This window comes from Typha angustifolia, chromosome 4 (genome assembly GCF_048772165.1).
Source record: "Typha angustifolia cultivar Huaian chromosome 4, ASM4877216v1, whole genome shotgun sequence".
Lineage (NCBI taxonomy): Eukaryota > Viridiplantae > Streptophyta > Magnoliopsida > Poales > Typhaceae > Typha > Typha angustifolia.
The window spans coordinates 576195-590893 of record NC_133242.1 but is presented as its reverse complement, the minus strand read 5'-3'; the positions used below and the strand labels follow the sequence as shown (position 1 = coordinate 590893).

General features: G+C 40.0%; 3 protein-coding genes across 3 annotated transcripts; all 3 read left to right on the top strand.

Moving 5' to 3' along the window:
- Window positions 1-3510: 3510 nt before the first annotated feature.
- Window positions 3511-4404, top strand: LOC140759564 (uncharacterized). Its single transcript, XM_073096160.1, has one exon. It carries the CDS (start codon window positions 3577-3579, stop codon window positions 4222-4224), a length of 648 nt encoding a protein of 215 aa, XP_072952261.1. The 5' UTR covers window positions 3511-3576; the 3' UTR covers window positions 4225-4404.
- An 823-nt stretch (window positions 4405-5227) lies between these two features.
- On the top strand, window positions 5228-9075 carry LOC140759795 (nuclear pore complex protein NUP58). The gene is made up of 6 exons (XM_073096465.1): window positions 5228-5632; window positions 6315-6429; window positions 6770-7213; window positions 7656-8187; window positions 8539-8579; window positions 8678-9075. The coding sequence occupies exons 1-6, from the start codon at window positions 5334-5336 to the stop codon at window positions 8714-8716; spliced, it is 1470 nt and encodes a 489-aa protein (XP_072952566.1). The 5' UTR covers window positions 5228-5333; the 3' UTR covers window positions 8717-9075.
- Window positions 9076-11689: 2614 nt separating this feature from the next.
- Window positions 11690-14604, top strand: LOC140758953 (probable thylakoidal processing peptidase 2, chloroplastic). The gene is made up of 6 exons (XM_073095373.1): window positions 11690-12883; window positions 13046-13114; window positions 13190-13258; window positions 13370-13456; window positions 13662-13729; window positions 13875-14604. The coding sequence occupies exons 1-6, from the start codon at window positions 12026-12028 to the stop codon at window positions 13993-13995; spliced, it is 1272 nt and encodes a 423-aa protein (XP_072951474.1). The 5' UTR covers window positions 11690-12025; the 3' UTR covers window positions 13996-14604.
- Window positions 14605-14699: the final 95 nt, after the last annotated feature.

Below are 14699 nucleotides of genomic sequence, written 5' to 3'. Positions count from 1 at the left end.
TAGCAGTGTGGGTCCGACAGGGGCAGCCGGCCACCTGCAGCGGTCCGGTCCGGTCCAGGCCCTCGGGAACCGGGCCCGGTTTCTGCTGGTTGGTGATTCGTTGTCCGTCTCGGCGGCTCGACCGAGGAGCTAGCCCGTGAACGGGGATTACTAAGTCTACAGCGCCCTGCAGCGAATCAATCCACCGTGCCGTACCGCACCTCGTTCCGATTGATCGATCCGCTGCAGTTCCTTGACCGCGTCGTTATAACTCTATTATCTTTTAATATATATAGATGTATATATATATAACTCAATTATTGATGTTTGATAATTACTTGGATCCCGTCACTGCCTCCTCCTGCTGAGAGAAACACAGCTCCTTTTATATGAACGAGACATTCTTCGACATTTGTTTAGAGAAAAAAAGAGTAAACAAAAAAACCCAATAGATTTGAGGTTTTTCTCGTTAAGGAATATTAGAAAGCTACGAAGAAGAAGAAGAAGAAGAAGAAGAAGAAGAAGAAGAACTGGTAGTTTAGTTTACATGACTAGGTGAGGAAGTCCTTTACCTTTCTTTTTTCTTTTTTTAACTTTTTATTGCAAGCAAAAGGAGTACAACAACAAAAGGAACCACCACAAGGACCCAAAGAGTAAGTTGTACCTGAGTCCAGAGATATGTTGAGAGAAATACTAGACTGCGTGCTTTAATTTGTTGGGTTAGAGTACTTGGTTGTGTTTGTCTACACTCTAGAGTTGGGGGACAAAGGTGGCCCCCGATAGTTATTCCACAGGACAAACTGGGGCGAATAAGTGCTGCTCTATGCCAGTGGTAGCTGCAGTCGATAGCACTGCGAACGAGCTCAGCCCCGCCAAAGAGCGTATAACTTCGTTCCATCTTGATCAGAGTATATACTACGAAACAGTTGTATGTCATTGTCGAATAACTTGATCCTTATCTTTATAAAATCACAACGCATAGGTTGGTAGTTATTCCATAAGCCCGAAGTCTCGTACAACCCTCTGGCTGGAATAAAATTCAGAGTATCTTTTTTGAACTTTTGTTCGTATCGTCTCAATTTCTTTACTTAAAATATTCCTCTCTTTTTTTCTTTTCTTTTTCTTTTTAAATACTAATCCTCTAATCTTTATTCTTGTTTTTACAAGTTTAATAACTTGTATCCTTATTTTTGGACGCAGAAACTAATAGTTTACACATACATTGAAATATAAGTGAGTTAAGTGACATTAAAAAAAAAAAAAACCTCAATATATTTTGTCAGCCTTATTTTGTGCGGTGGGAAGAAAGATGGGAAAGCTAATGAAGACAAAATATAAGAATATTTTTAATAAATATTCTAAGAAAATAATTCAAGGGATCAGTTCGATCCTCTCTCTCTCTCTCTCTCTCTCTCTCTCACTCTCTTCCCGTATCATACGTACAAGTAGCTTCCCTCGATCTGAGGCACCAAAAGGTTCCAAATGCAAGTAACCAAGAATGGCATCAGTTGTGCCGGCTACCGTCCGAGCAGGCTGACAGTTATAGCTGCTGCCGTGTCACAGGAATGAATATATTTTTCTTTAGGAAGATGACATGTCCATGGATCAGACTAGGACCCGACCATGGCTCGCAAGCCCCACCGACAATTTTCTTGGGAGTAAATAGTAAAATTTATTAGCAGCCAAATGATTATGATTACGGTAAGAGTCTGATACATAAATGACAGGAGAGAGATAGGGTAATGATTATTTGACCCAAAACAAAAAAAAGGTACTTCACACAGTTGTCTTAAGTGGAATCACAAATATAATAACGGAGTAATCCCGGGGCATTAAGAAACTATTGATAAAGAGTGTTCGTATATGGTGTGACTGTAAATTTTTAAAGATAGGAGAATGAAATAAATGAAGAGAATAAAAAACATAGACAAACATGATATATCCACTACCACCGACCTCATGGGAGCAGGGGGGGGGGGGGGGGGGGGGCGCCACAAAAACTCTCTTCCTAATTGTCTTCAATGAGAGGCGAGTAAAAAGAGAGTGATTGAAGGTGAGAGTTTGGACCCCATGCTCCACTAGAGATCGGAGGAGATATTCTCGGTGACTGTGTTGAAGAATAACAGAGAGAGGAGAGGAGGGAGAAATGACTGTGCCTTGGTGCGAAAGAAAATTATCCTCTTCTCATGTAGCCAAGCACATATATGAAATATTTGACGAAAGAATATGTCACACACACAACTATATTTAAGTAGTTATTCAAAATGCATGTGTTGGCACAATAACAATAGTTCTTTCTTCTATCTTTCAGCATGGATGCCATCCTGGAAGAAGAAAAAAAAACTTGTTAGCTATTACCAAAACATCATAATCAAATGGTGACTCCTCATAGTCTTTTTCAACATTTCTACAAATTGAATCGCAAATATAATGATGAATTAATTAAACCCAAGGACATTAAGAAAATATTAATAAAAGTGTAGGCACATAAATTTTTAAAGACAGAAAAATCAAATATCACCGATTTACAAAAATAAAATAAATAAAGAGTAAAAAAGACAAACATAATATATCCACTACTGTCAGTGGCTGCTCACCCACTACTATTGATGAAGAAAGATTTTTCTAACTAAGCTAATGATCACAATAGGGAGAAACTCCCTCTTCCTACTTTGGCTCTCTACAGTTGTTTTCAATAAAAGGTGAGCAAAGATGAGTGAGTGAAGGTGAGAATTTGGACCCCATGCTCCATGAACATGGGTGACCTGAGGAGACATAGCCGTGCCTTATTGCAGAGAAAATTATCGTATCCTCGTCTAACCAAGCATATATATAAAATAGTTAAAAGGACTGTTCCATTTTCATGACGTGGAATCGGTGATTTTGCCCTTAGCAATAGGTTTTATGTCTATGGAAACAATCTTTGTCTTTGAAACATTCTCCTGAGACATGACATGTTGTGTCTTATATCATAGACCTGCGCGACATTGCACAATCTTGCTCATATCACTAGCGTTTTGAGAAGGCTACGACTTGTTCTCTTATAATAAATCTGGATACAGTATATTGGATGAATAAATTTTTACTCGTAATATCTCAAAACATTTCTATTGCAATTTTTTTTAAAAAAAATAGTCGGTTATAATATCTTTTTCTTTTTTTCTGGTTAAATTTGAGGGCTCTCAAAATTCGAATCGGCTAATGCTAGAAGGTTTTTACAGTCTAGAGTCTATATAGAGTATGCTGGAACCTAATAGGAATCTTAGCCCCCCTACAGTCCTACACACATATATCACATATGACATAACACAGTAGGTGTTGCCAAATAAAAACACTTGAGCAGTCATCTCTGTCTATCCCTACTGAAAGAATTCCCTGTTAACTCCTGTTAGCTCTCCTCTTCATCAACTCAGCCTTTTTCCCCCCGCGGTACAAACCAAGACAATGACCTCTCTCTTCCTCTCTCCCTATTTATACCGTTTTAAAACCCATCCAACACCATCTCATCTCAAACTAACGGAAACCCAAGAAACCCAACATCTTAAAGACAGAGAAAAAGAAGAAGAAGAAGAAGAAGAAGAAGAAGGAATAGAGGCAATGCTAAAAGAATCCGGGGAAGGGAGGCGGAGGGCGGCCGAGTCGGCACCCGAGTTGGACTCGAAGCGGGAGCAGTGCCCGCGGTGCGAGTCGCATGACACCAAGTTCTGCTACTACAACAACTACAACACCTCGCAGCCGCGCCACTTCTGCAAGGCGTGCCGCCGTTACTGGACCCTCGGCGGCTCGCTCCGCAACGTCCCCATCGGCGGCTCGTCCCGCAAGCGGCTCAGGACGGCTGCCTCCGCGGCCAAGGCGAGCTGCGGGGCCGTGCACGGGTCGGTTGGGTCGTCGGCCCTCGAGATCCCGGTCGGCGGGTTCGGGTCGTTCCTGGCGGAGCCGCTCCTGGCGCTGGGCGAGCCGTTTCTTGAGGGCCGAGCTGGGTTCGAGCTCGGGCTCGGGCTCGGTCTTGGCTCGTGGGCTGGGCCGGCTTCGCCGGGTATGGACGACTTAGGCCTTAGCTTTGGTCTGGGGACTACTCAGCTGCTATGGCCCACCGCGCTGCTGGAAGAGGAAGGAGGGGACACGTGGAAGATGAGGAGCGGCGGCGGGGAGTGTTTTGCAGCTCCGTCGGCGGCGATTTGGCAGGATCTTGCTGTGTCGAGCTCGGCCGAGGGGAACAGCGGGCCAGGGGCCCGATTAGCATAAGGTGGGAGGAGGGCACATTCGTGAATATTTTATCTTCTGAGGGTGTTTTTTCGACTTTTCAATTTCTTTGGTCGGGTCCTTCTGAGCTAAATTTTTGAGATAGACAGACGTTAAGATTTGAGCGCCCGAGTGTTGTATGATTCCTACTCAATCTAACGTCATATGTTAGTAGATATTGTTATTTCTTCCATCAACTAATGTCGCAGATTTGTTTACTTTGTGAGTATCTGTCTTTTATTTTGGATAAGATAAAAGTTATAATCCCGTGTCTTTAACTCATCTGGTACCATTTCATTAATAATAATAATATATATATTACTCAGCTAGCACTTTGAAGCAAAAAATAATAATATTTAGGGTTTTATTTTTATTATTTTGTTTTTATCATTTATGAGCACATAGAATAGATATCGGTTAAACAAAGAGACTAACTTTTCTTAGATATACATAGGCACTTATGTTCTTACTTAAATTTTTACCTGACTATTTTAAACTTCAAGTTATATACGTTACTGAACAATTATTCCGGATAAATCAAAAAATCTGCTTAAAGTATTGTTAAGTTATTTTTTTAAACTAACTAATCAATGAGTTAAACTAAATTACCAAACCACCGAATAATATTTCCGGGTTACTCTGGGTTATATTTATTTTCTAAACATCCAAAGAAAAGGAAATCTATTAGTAGAGAAAATTTGGTTAGCCGACGAAACTATTATGATAAAGATGGTTCTGGCACCTACTCGAATGATTAATTACATCAATGGACACCTGTAGGCTCCACTAAATTTGCTACAACCTATAGCTTGCAGGCGATCCGCTACCCTTTTTCTAAAACCTCCCAGCCGCCAAATACTTTTTCTAAAAGACTAAAAGAGCCTAAAACCTTTGGGAAAATCACCATGCATTACTCCGATCTCATTTCCGAGTTCCTTCTCGTTTTAAGGGTAAATGCGTCCATTCCATAAATCCGGTCCCAAAAAATTTCGAACTCCTCCGAGGGTTTAAACGACTGAATCCCTAACCCTAATCCCGATTCCACCGTACTCTTCCGAGTTCCGACCCGTTCTCCTCCGATTCGCGGCTGGAATTGGACGCCATTGCCTTCAATGGCCTTCTCCTTCTCGTCTCCTGCGCCGCAGCAGCAGCTCTTCCCGCAGGGCTCGCCGTTTGCTTCAGCTACTCAACAGCAGCAGCAGTCGCAGTTCCAGTTCCAGCCACAGCCTCAGCAGCAGTTGCAGTTCCAGCCACAGCCGCAGCAGCAGCAATTTCAATTCCAGCAGCAGCAAGCGGCGATGGCGGCGCAGCAGCAGTTGCTGCTATATACGGCGGATCGGTCGCCGGCGGGGTACAATACCAAATGGGAGGATCTGCATCCGGATTCCCAAAAATTTCTGCTTCAGATCGAGTATTGGTTCTTTGCACTCTTCTCTCTTTCTTTGTTTGCCTTCTGTTCGTGGAATTTGGTGATGTAGGAAATCCCCGTAATTTGCTCATAAATATCCATCGATTGCTTAATTAGTGTTTATAACTACTTCGTAAGTCATAAAAATCGATCCTTGGAAACGTTAGACTGGCAATTTACAGCTTTTGAGTCACAAGGTTCGCCAGCTCCGGATTTTGTATGGAACATCTCATTTTGTGATTCTTTCTTTGAGGGGGCTTGTTTGCCCTACCTTTTCCGTTAAGTAACTTTAATGATTCTTTAAAGGCTGTGTTTTTTTTTTCGGTGGGCTTTTGGTACTTGGGTTCTTTGCAATTTTCCAGATCTCGTCTTTATTTATTTTTATTTATTTTTTACATTGTCATTTTCATTTGTTCTGCAAAAACTGTTTATTTTGAACAATATTATTTATGACAGTTTGCATGTCCCGGTGCTAGTGGAATTAAGCAATTGCCATGACTTCTTATTGTATGACTCCCACATACAGCGATGAAAGTGCGACTTGTGATATAACCTTGTTTTCTTCTCCAATTTATCTGTTTTTTGGTCTTTCAGTTGTGGGTCATTTAAATAGCAGAAAGCTCTTGCCTTTTCCTCTTTTAAACTCTTGACATGGTGAAATACTGAAAGAACCGGAATTTTGTAGACAACGGATACGTGAATACAAGGACGAGAGTGAGAGGTTGGATCTGTGTAGCCGCCTTTATGATTCTTCAGTGTCTAATGACAGTTTTGAGCTTGACGCTAGTCGTATCATCCAGGTTTTCTTCTTCCTCCTTTTCTTATCTCACTGTTGAGTTTCATGCACAATATATTTGTGCTGTTTAGATTTTATTTCCAGTCGTATGATTTTAGTTGTGAATTTACAGATTAGATGCTTTTATTCTTTCATTCACATGACAGAATCACTTATCATGGGAGTGATATGAAATCTTTTTAGTTCGCAGAGGAACACATGTAGATTATGGTCTTCTACTCTCATCAGATATTTAGATCAGCTATATGAATTGACTTATTATTATTTGACTGCCTATATGCACATTATCGTAGTGTCTATAACTTTCCTGGAATGACACCGTGGATTCTTATGCCACATCACAGGAACTTGGAGGAACTACAACTGCTATGGAGAGAGAAAAAGTTTCAATTCAAGGACTAGCTAGTACTGTGAATGATATGATGTGGAGCACGGAATTTGCCATTCGTTCATACATGATGCTTAGGCCAAGATTTGTTCGCCCAAATATTGGAACTACCACTAGTTCTGCAAGTCCTATTGGAACGGCTGTAGCTTCCAGCCATCCCAGCCAACTGACTGTAGCACCAACTTTTGATTTCTATAATGGGTTTCCAAAGAGGCCTTCTCCTTTTATGCAGCATACAGCTGCTAGGTTCGAGAAGTATCTTGGAGAGTGTTGCAAGTGGATTGAAGAACTTGAGCAACTGGTTCAGATGGATACCAACAAACGATCTTTGGATTCTTTAGAAGCTTTGCCAAAAGTACTCTCGAACGTGCATGACTATTTTGTTCATGTTGCTTCCAAGGTAAGGTGCCTCATGTTGTCTCTCATCGTCAATGCTCAAAATATGAAACTGTAAATCCGTATTCATTTCTAGCCATGCAAAATTAGACTTCTGTTAATGCTTCTTTAGAATATTGAATATAGTTGGCCCTAATTTGTTGTTTTCAGAGTATCTGATTACCTGTATAGTTCTTATTACATCTTATTTGTAATACTAATTTGAATTGCATCAACTGCTAGCTGGATGGGGATTCCTAGATGATTACTATAGTCTACTGATTTCATTAGCATCGCAAGTCACCATAACAAGGAATGTGGGGTCTTAATATATGCTACGTCAATTGTTTGTTTGTAAACTAGCTTACCAGCTCGGGCCTTGTAGTTGGATTGCTACACATGCTTCTGTGTATGCTTTTGATAGAACTTGTTATGGTAACACTTTTTTATTCGATTGATTTTTGCAGGTCGAGAGCCTTCACCAGTATATTGAGTCTATGAAGACTGCATATCTTAATAACCAGCGTCGACGTGGTGATGGAAATGATCCATTTCTTGAGGCCAACAGAAGGGAAGTAGCTAAACAAGAAGCTGCTTCTAGAAGAGTCCATCCTACACTGCATCTACCTGCAACTCCGCAACCAACAACACAAATTGCTGGTGCATTTCCGAACTCAGCAACATCAGTGCCAACCCCACCACAGCCATCTTCTGGACCCTCTGCAGCTACTGCTGGTAGTGGATTATCACTTTTTAGCACTCCATCTCCTGCTGCTACTTCTAGTTTTCTCTTTTCAACCCCAACACCATCTGCTCCATCATCTACTCTATTTGGTTCATCTGGATTTTCACCCCAATCCACACCATTTGGAACTGCCTCTACATCTCTATTCGGATCAAGCCAGACTCCATCTGGGTTTGGAACTAGTACCCCATCCTTTGCATCCACACCTGCCATGGGTAGCTCTCCACTCTTCTCCACACCGTCTCTTGGTGCAGGTACCATAAGCTACTTCTACTAAGTGTCTAGATAATTTTATCCGTTCATTTTAAATTAATAAGGTTATGTTCATGGCTTCCAATGGTGGGCTAACTCAAGAGTTGCCTTAACCTTGGTGCACTTATCAAGCTTTTAGAGGAAAAATCTATAGAATCAGTTCCAGCTGATTGTGAATTATTTTTCTGTGTATAATTCAAGTTATTGCTCATTCATCCTGGTTTGGGAAAAGTTAAACTATTTTGACATTTAAATTCTAGTTCTTTCTGTAGGCTAAATGTGTATCTGGATAAATCTACCTTTTTTCTTAGGTTTACATCTGTTTTGAAATGAAGTGTTTGCCTACTTTTTAGGTATTGCCACTGGTTCTGGATCCAGCTTCGGTGGTGCTTCTGTAAGTAGAGTTTTTTTATCCAATTTGTTAAAAAGCTTATTCTCTTTGGTGTTTGCTTTCCTTTTCCTAACCTTTATTTCTTATCTAATGTCTGGCAGAAGTCATCCAGGCCCAAGTCTCGTACCACCAGGCGTTAGTTGCATGAACAATGCATGCCTGGTATCTTGTAACAGTAATTCTTGCATCAATCTCTGTGGTTATTCTGTATCCGGTCGTTCCTATGTACTCTGCGATGTGTTCTTATACAAGCACCTTGAAACACCAAGATTGTAAATAACTTTTCTTTGCATCATCCCTGATTCATTCTCTTTTTCCTCCACCGGACATATTGGGCTGCAGGTTGTGATATTAGTATCGAACTCCAGTGGCCTAACAGTCTTCTACTTCTCACTGCTATTTCTAATTGCCGCTGTGTTCCACTTGATTCTTGAGCTTGTTCACGAAGAGGCTATCAGTTTTGCTACTAATTACAACTTTTTATTTATTTATTTATTGATCACATATCTCCATTTATTTAAGCAATATTTTTTTATTCTAAAATATAATTTTTAGAATATCTCCATTTATTTCAGCAATATTCTAAAATATAAAAATGAAATATTTCACTCTTATCATAAAATATAAGTAAATATAAAGATAGCTATTTCTATAATAAAAAAAATATACTCATTCTAAATTTAATTTTATTCCTAAAATAAACAAAGTTCTCCTAAGAATAAACAAAGAGATGGGACAACTAGCCAATCCTTCTAGAAAGTAGAAACTATAATTGGATTGGCTAAGAACTATAATGAGATTAAAATATATATATATAGTGGTTTAATAAAATATTTATTATAAATCATATTATAATATTTAATATGCATACGGCGATCGAATTTATTACTATCAACATAAATTAGTAATAGTCAACTAATAAGCTACAAATGATGACTTCGAATCATCAGTTAATGACTTCGAATCATCAGTGATTCTGAGGTGAAGTTCACAAAGGTATAGAAATGTCATCTAATCACTAGGTCAAAAGAATCCAGCAAACAACTGAAGAAATATGGTGTATCCCAAGTCAATTCTTATCCTACATTGATGGATCTTATTCGAGACTTGTTCTTGTCTACATATAACTAGTAAACGACTTGCTCTGTTGTAAAAGCCAACCCCTGTCTATTTATGTACATATGATATCTTTACATACTTCGTACTTAAGGAATTGGTTCTTGGCATTCTTCTATTTTAAAAGTAAGAATTTATCTTTAATAATAGTATAGTAATTATTAAAAAAACTATAATTTACTTTTATAAAATTATTATAAATTAATATGATAATATTAAAAATAAATTAATAATTACATTAGCGTGCGGTATAAAATGTATTTTAAATAGAAAATATTCTTAAATGAAGTAGGGTCAAAATAATTTCTCTCTAATAAGTTATTTGGTAAAGCTCTACATGTTAAGAGAAACAAACGAGTTCTACTAGTTGACCATGTTATATAATAATAGCATAAGACGAGTGTGAACACCATATTTATTAGTCAAACTTATTATTTCTCCTATACGTACGCGCTTGCGTCACTCAGATGATCGAGGGCCCACCAACTAAAACAGCCACGTCATTGATGTTGACTTTAAAGCATCCAATCCCTGCCCAGCCCGCTGATTTTCTTTTTTTTTAATCTTTATTTTTTGTTATTTTCTTCCTGCTATATTCTCTCAAGAAATTATATAAAGTTTTCAGATTATTTACTGGATAAAAATTACGAATAATATTTCTAGTATTTGTTGCAAATTATTTGCCTTCCTACTACCGTTGACCATGTGTTCTACTCTCACCCGATAAATTTTTTAGTGGACGAGGAGGGCGGAAAATTATTTGGTAGAAATTTACTCAACTACGACTTAATAGACAACCGGTAAACGTGGCAACTCGGCAGTCCTAACTGTTCGATAGGAATTGTTACTAATAATTTATGTGCTTTAATTATAAATTATTCTATAGATCAATCAATGATAGGTTAGATATAAAAAGTTATCTTTTTAGATACATAAGTTAGACATCAACTAATTATCCTGAAAAATTGGATGACAAATGGGGTGCTAAAATAGATAGACTATAGATTAGGGTCGTCAAAAAACAACTTATGCACTAGTGGGCTTGACTTGTTTAACCCCAATTTAAGTCGATAAGCACCTATCGTCATTAGATTCGTCACTGTTTTCACTATCTTAAAGAAGTTGCTACGCTCACTCCTAAACCGATGAGCATCTATCGTACTGTTCTTATCGTCTTACTTTCTTACAGATGTCGACTGTCTCATAACCGCGGTGCTTATACTTTCAATGATATCACGGTCTCACCTCCTTTTAGAATTTATTTTATTATTTATATCAGCCTTCCACTCATTAACTCACTATTAAGCCCAAATAAACCAATCTGGGTATTAAGTTTTGTTAAGCTAAAAATGAGCCGAGCCTAACCAAACCTTTTCATCTCAATCGAGTTGGGCCGAGTAGACTCATTTACGTCCCATCAGGGACGATCTATTTTAATTTATTTACAAAAAATTGAAGGTGTAATACTTTTCCTGCCACAGAGCGAGCTCCCAGAGAGCGGTGGTAGTCTTAATCGGACTTTTGGGCTTATGCTTGTCCCGGAAGCTACTAGGAAGCACTGAACCAACCTCGAATAATAAAAAATTAATACAAATGAGATGACCTTATGACTGCATTTAATTACCAAACTAACCTGTCCCACCACGATTACCAGAGACTATGAACCTAGACACTTCTCACGCTGCGAAATCTTGAATATTATTATGTAAAATTATGAATATGCCGTAAAATTAGGAGGGCATAAGAAATAGTCAAAATTTTGGAGTCAAACTATTGGATATATCACACGTGTCGAAGAATTTGCAGTAGAAAAGATTGAAAGGGAGATGGTGAAAATAGAAACAATAGAACGATAGAATCTTAAGGTTAGCCTAATATGAATTAGTCAATGGGAATAACCTACCGAACCACCAGTTATTTTGTAAATATCTCCACAATCGTGGTCAAGGTTCTATCACCCGGCCTATAAGCTTAGATCTTTTCGTGAGGCTTAGCTGTTTCGTCTCTCTCTCTCTCCTTTCGTCTGCCTGCTGAGTCCCTGAGCTCCTCTCTTTACGAGGGAAGCTCGGGATCGCAATCGATCAGAAAACTGTAAAGCCTAACCCTAGATCGTCTTCCCCACCTAAAACAAGCCTTATACCTCTCCATCGCGGCGTCCTCGGAACACTAGATCTCGGCGAAGCCCTTCGATTCCCCCTTCCGGGTCCCGGTTTGGCTTTCTGCTCCGTGGAAATGGCATCCGATCTGTGATCTCGGGGGTCTCCCGTATCCCCTCAGGTTCTTTACCCTCCCCGGTGCATCCGATCTTTCGAAGGTTCTTTAACCTCGCAGGTATGGCGATTCGGGTCACCATCTCCTACTCCGGCTTCTTGGCGCAAAGCTTGGCCGCTTCGGCCGGGATCCGGTGCGGGAACGGGAACTGCCGCTTCTTCTATGAAGCCGGCCGTTCCTTCGCCCTCCTCTCCAGCCACCGATCCGATCATGAACCCCCTGACAGCCGCAACGGCGATCGGTGCTGGTCCCGCAATTGGTCCAAGAGTACGGCGTTCTCCAAGCTATCGTCTCTTGCTGGAGACTCTTCCAAGAAGGTCTCCTCTTCCTCCTCAGATTGCTCGGGGTTAAGATTGTTTTCCGCTATTGCTGGAGATTATTCGTCTGCGAAGGGCGGGAAGTCACGGCTGACTGCAGGATTGCTCTCAGTGATCGTTCCGGGCTCTGGCTCTGGGTCAACTGCCGGAGTCGGAGGATTTGGGGTCTCGTCTTCTATGAGCTTGGGGTTTAAACCCTCGTCACTGTTTCCGTTCTTGGAGACGACTAAGTGGTTGCCGTGCAGCGAATTCCTCCCGGGGTCATCAAGAAGTGCCCCAGTGGATAAGGGAGGGACAGCGGCTGCCCCGGATAGGGGGAAAAGTGTTGCTTCCCCTGTTGTTTGCGAAGCTAAGGCGACCTCTGGTAGTGTGGTGAGTGCGAATGTGATGGGTGGCATCGTGTCTTCCGCGAAGATGAAGGTTGGCGAGAGGAACAGCTGGCTCTCGCGGTGGGTGAACTCTTGCTCGGATGATGCGAAGACTGTTTTTGCTGCGATGACTGTTCCTCTGCTGTATGGGTCGTGCTTGGCTGAGCCGAGATCGATCCCTTCTCGTTCTATGTTTCCGACGTTTGATGTTGGAGACCGGATACTAGCAGAGAAGGTAAACAGATTATTTGTTCTTTTCTTATGCTAGCAAACTTGATTTTTAGGTATTAATCCACCGACCTTTGGTTTACATGTTAGTATTGATGTTGATTTTGTCACGGAGAATAATCTTGGTAATTAACTTCTTTTGCTGTTGTTATTTTTCTTGTAATTGCAGGTATCCTATTTCTTCAAGGAGCCAGAGATCACAGACATCGTTATATTCAGGGCTCCTTCGCGTCTTCTGGTAGAATTCTGTTCTTTGTGAAGCAATTCTACAAACATGCGCGTTACGATTTTAATTGAGTTTTCATCTTTGCAGGAATATGGTTTCAGTTCAGGTGATGTCTTTATCAAGAGAGTTGTTGCTAAAGCTGGAGACTTTGTTGAAGTAAGCTTCTATTGTAACAAATAGCACTTTTATCTTCCTCCATTGTATTCTTGTAAACTGACCTTCCATTTCATTTAATGACAATGTTTTTTATATTGTCCATCATGATAGGTCCACAATGGCAAATTGCTGGTGAATGGTGTTGTCCAGGATGAAGAGTTCATATTGGAGCCCCTTAACTACGAAATGGAAACAGTGGTATGTTCTCTTGATCCTCATCTGGAATTATTTTTTGTTACTGAAATAGGTATAATGAATACAATTGATGAATTTATTACTGACAGATGAGATGCTTGACAACATAAGTTAAATTCATCTTGCTACATATGCAGCAGATGCTAGAGCCTGTTTCTATTTCTCTATTTGATTATATACTGATTACTTGCTTTTGTTGTGTATATAGCTTGTGCCTGAAGGATATGTCTTTGTGCTGGGTGATAATCGAAACAACAGCTTCGACTCTCATAACTGGTATGCCCTGAAGCCCGATTACAAGCTATCCTTTTGTTTTTTGTTGTTTTTGCACACCAACGTTTTCCTTAACGATCAAGCTACAATGCAAATTTTCTTACAGTTGGTGGTTTCTTGATGTTTCTTTTTTTTGGTATCATTCTAGGGGACCACTTCCTGTGAAGAACATTCTTGGACGATCGGTGCTTCGATACTGGCCCCCGTCAAGAATATCAGATACTGTCTATGAAACTGGTCCAGTACACTATGCACCGGTGATCTCATAATGGTGCCTTCTTGGGGACATTAACTGAAAAAAAAAGATGGATTTTTTAGGAGCTCTTACAAGGAGCTGCTTTACTCATCTGTTTTTTTTTTCTTTTTAATGTTGTTTATGCTCGAGAGTTATTCTCTGATTATTTGTTGCCTTTGAATTCTGTTTTGCCTGCCTTATCGGCAGATGATTGTTTAAGGCTTTCAGAATCCTGCAGAAACTTTCTGCTACTCTTGCCATTCGAATGCATCCTCTTATCTGTTTATAGCCAATGGAGGAGCATTGCATTATTAGATCATTAAAGATCATCTCAGAAAACGTGTTTTGATGGTTCTCAGATCTTAATGCTGCTGAGATCTATCAGTTCACTTTGACGAATGCTATCATATCTAGCAACTGTCTTGCTCAAATGGCTTTGCTACGTGAGAAACAAATTGGAGAGCTTACGCTGCCGAAACATAGCTGCTGGAACTGTGTCATGTAAGCAAATTGTTGTTCTGCTCTTAATCTTTGGTTCGACAGGAGAGTACATCACACAGATTCATTTCGCTCATGTTAAAGTCCTCTTGGTCCTTCCGAACTTTGTGAAGATTTTTGAAGGAGTAAAATCTCTCATTTATTCTGTCTGTGCTTTGAATGTAACGTTGATCGAAAGGAGTAAAATCTCCCTTATTCTGTGTGGGACGAATGTAACTGTGACAAATATATGCAAAATAA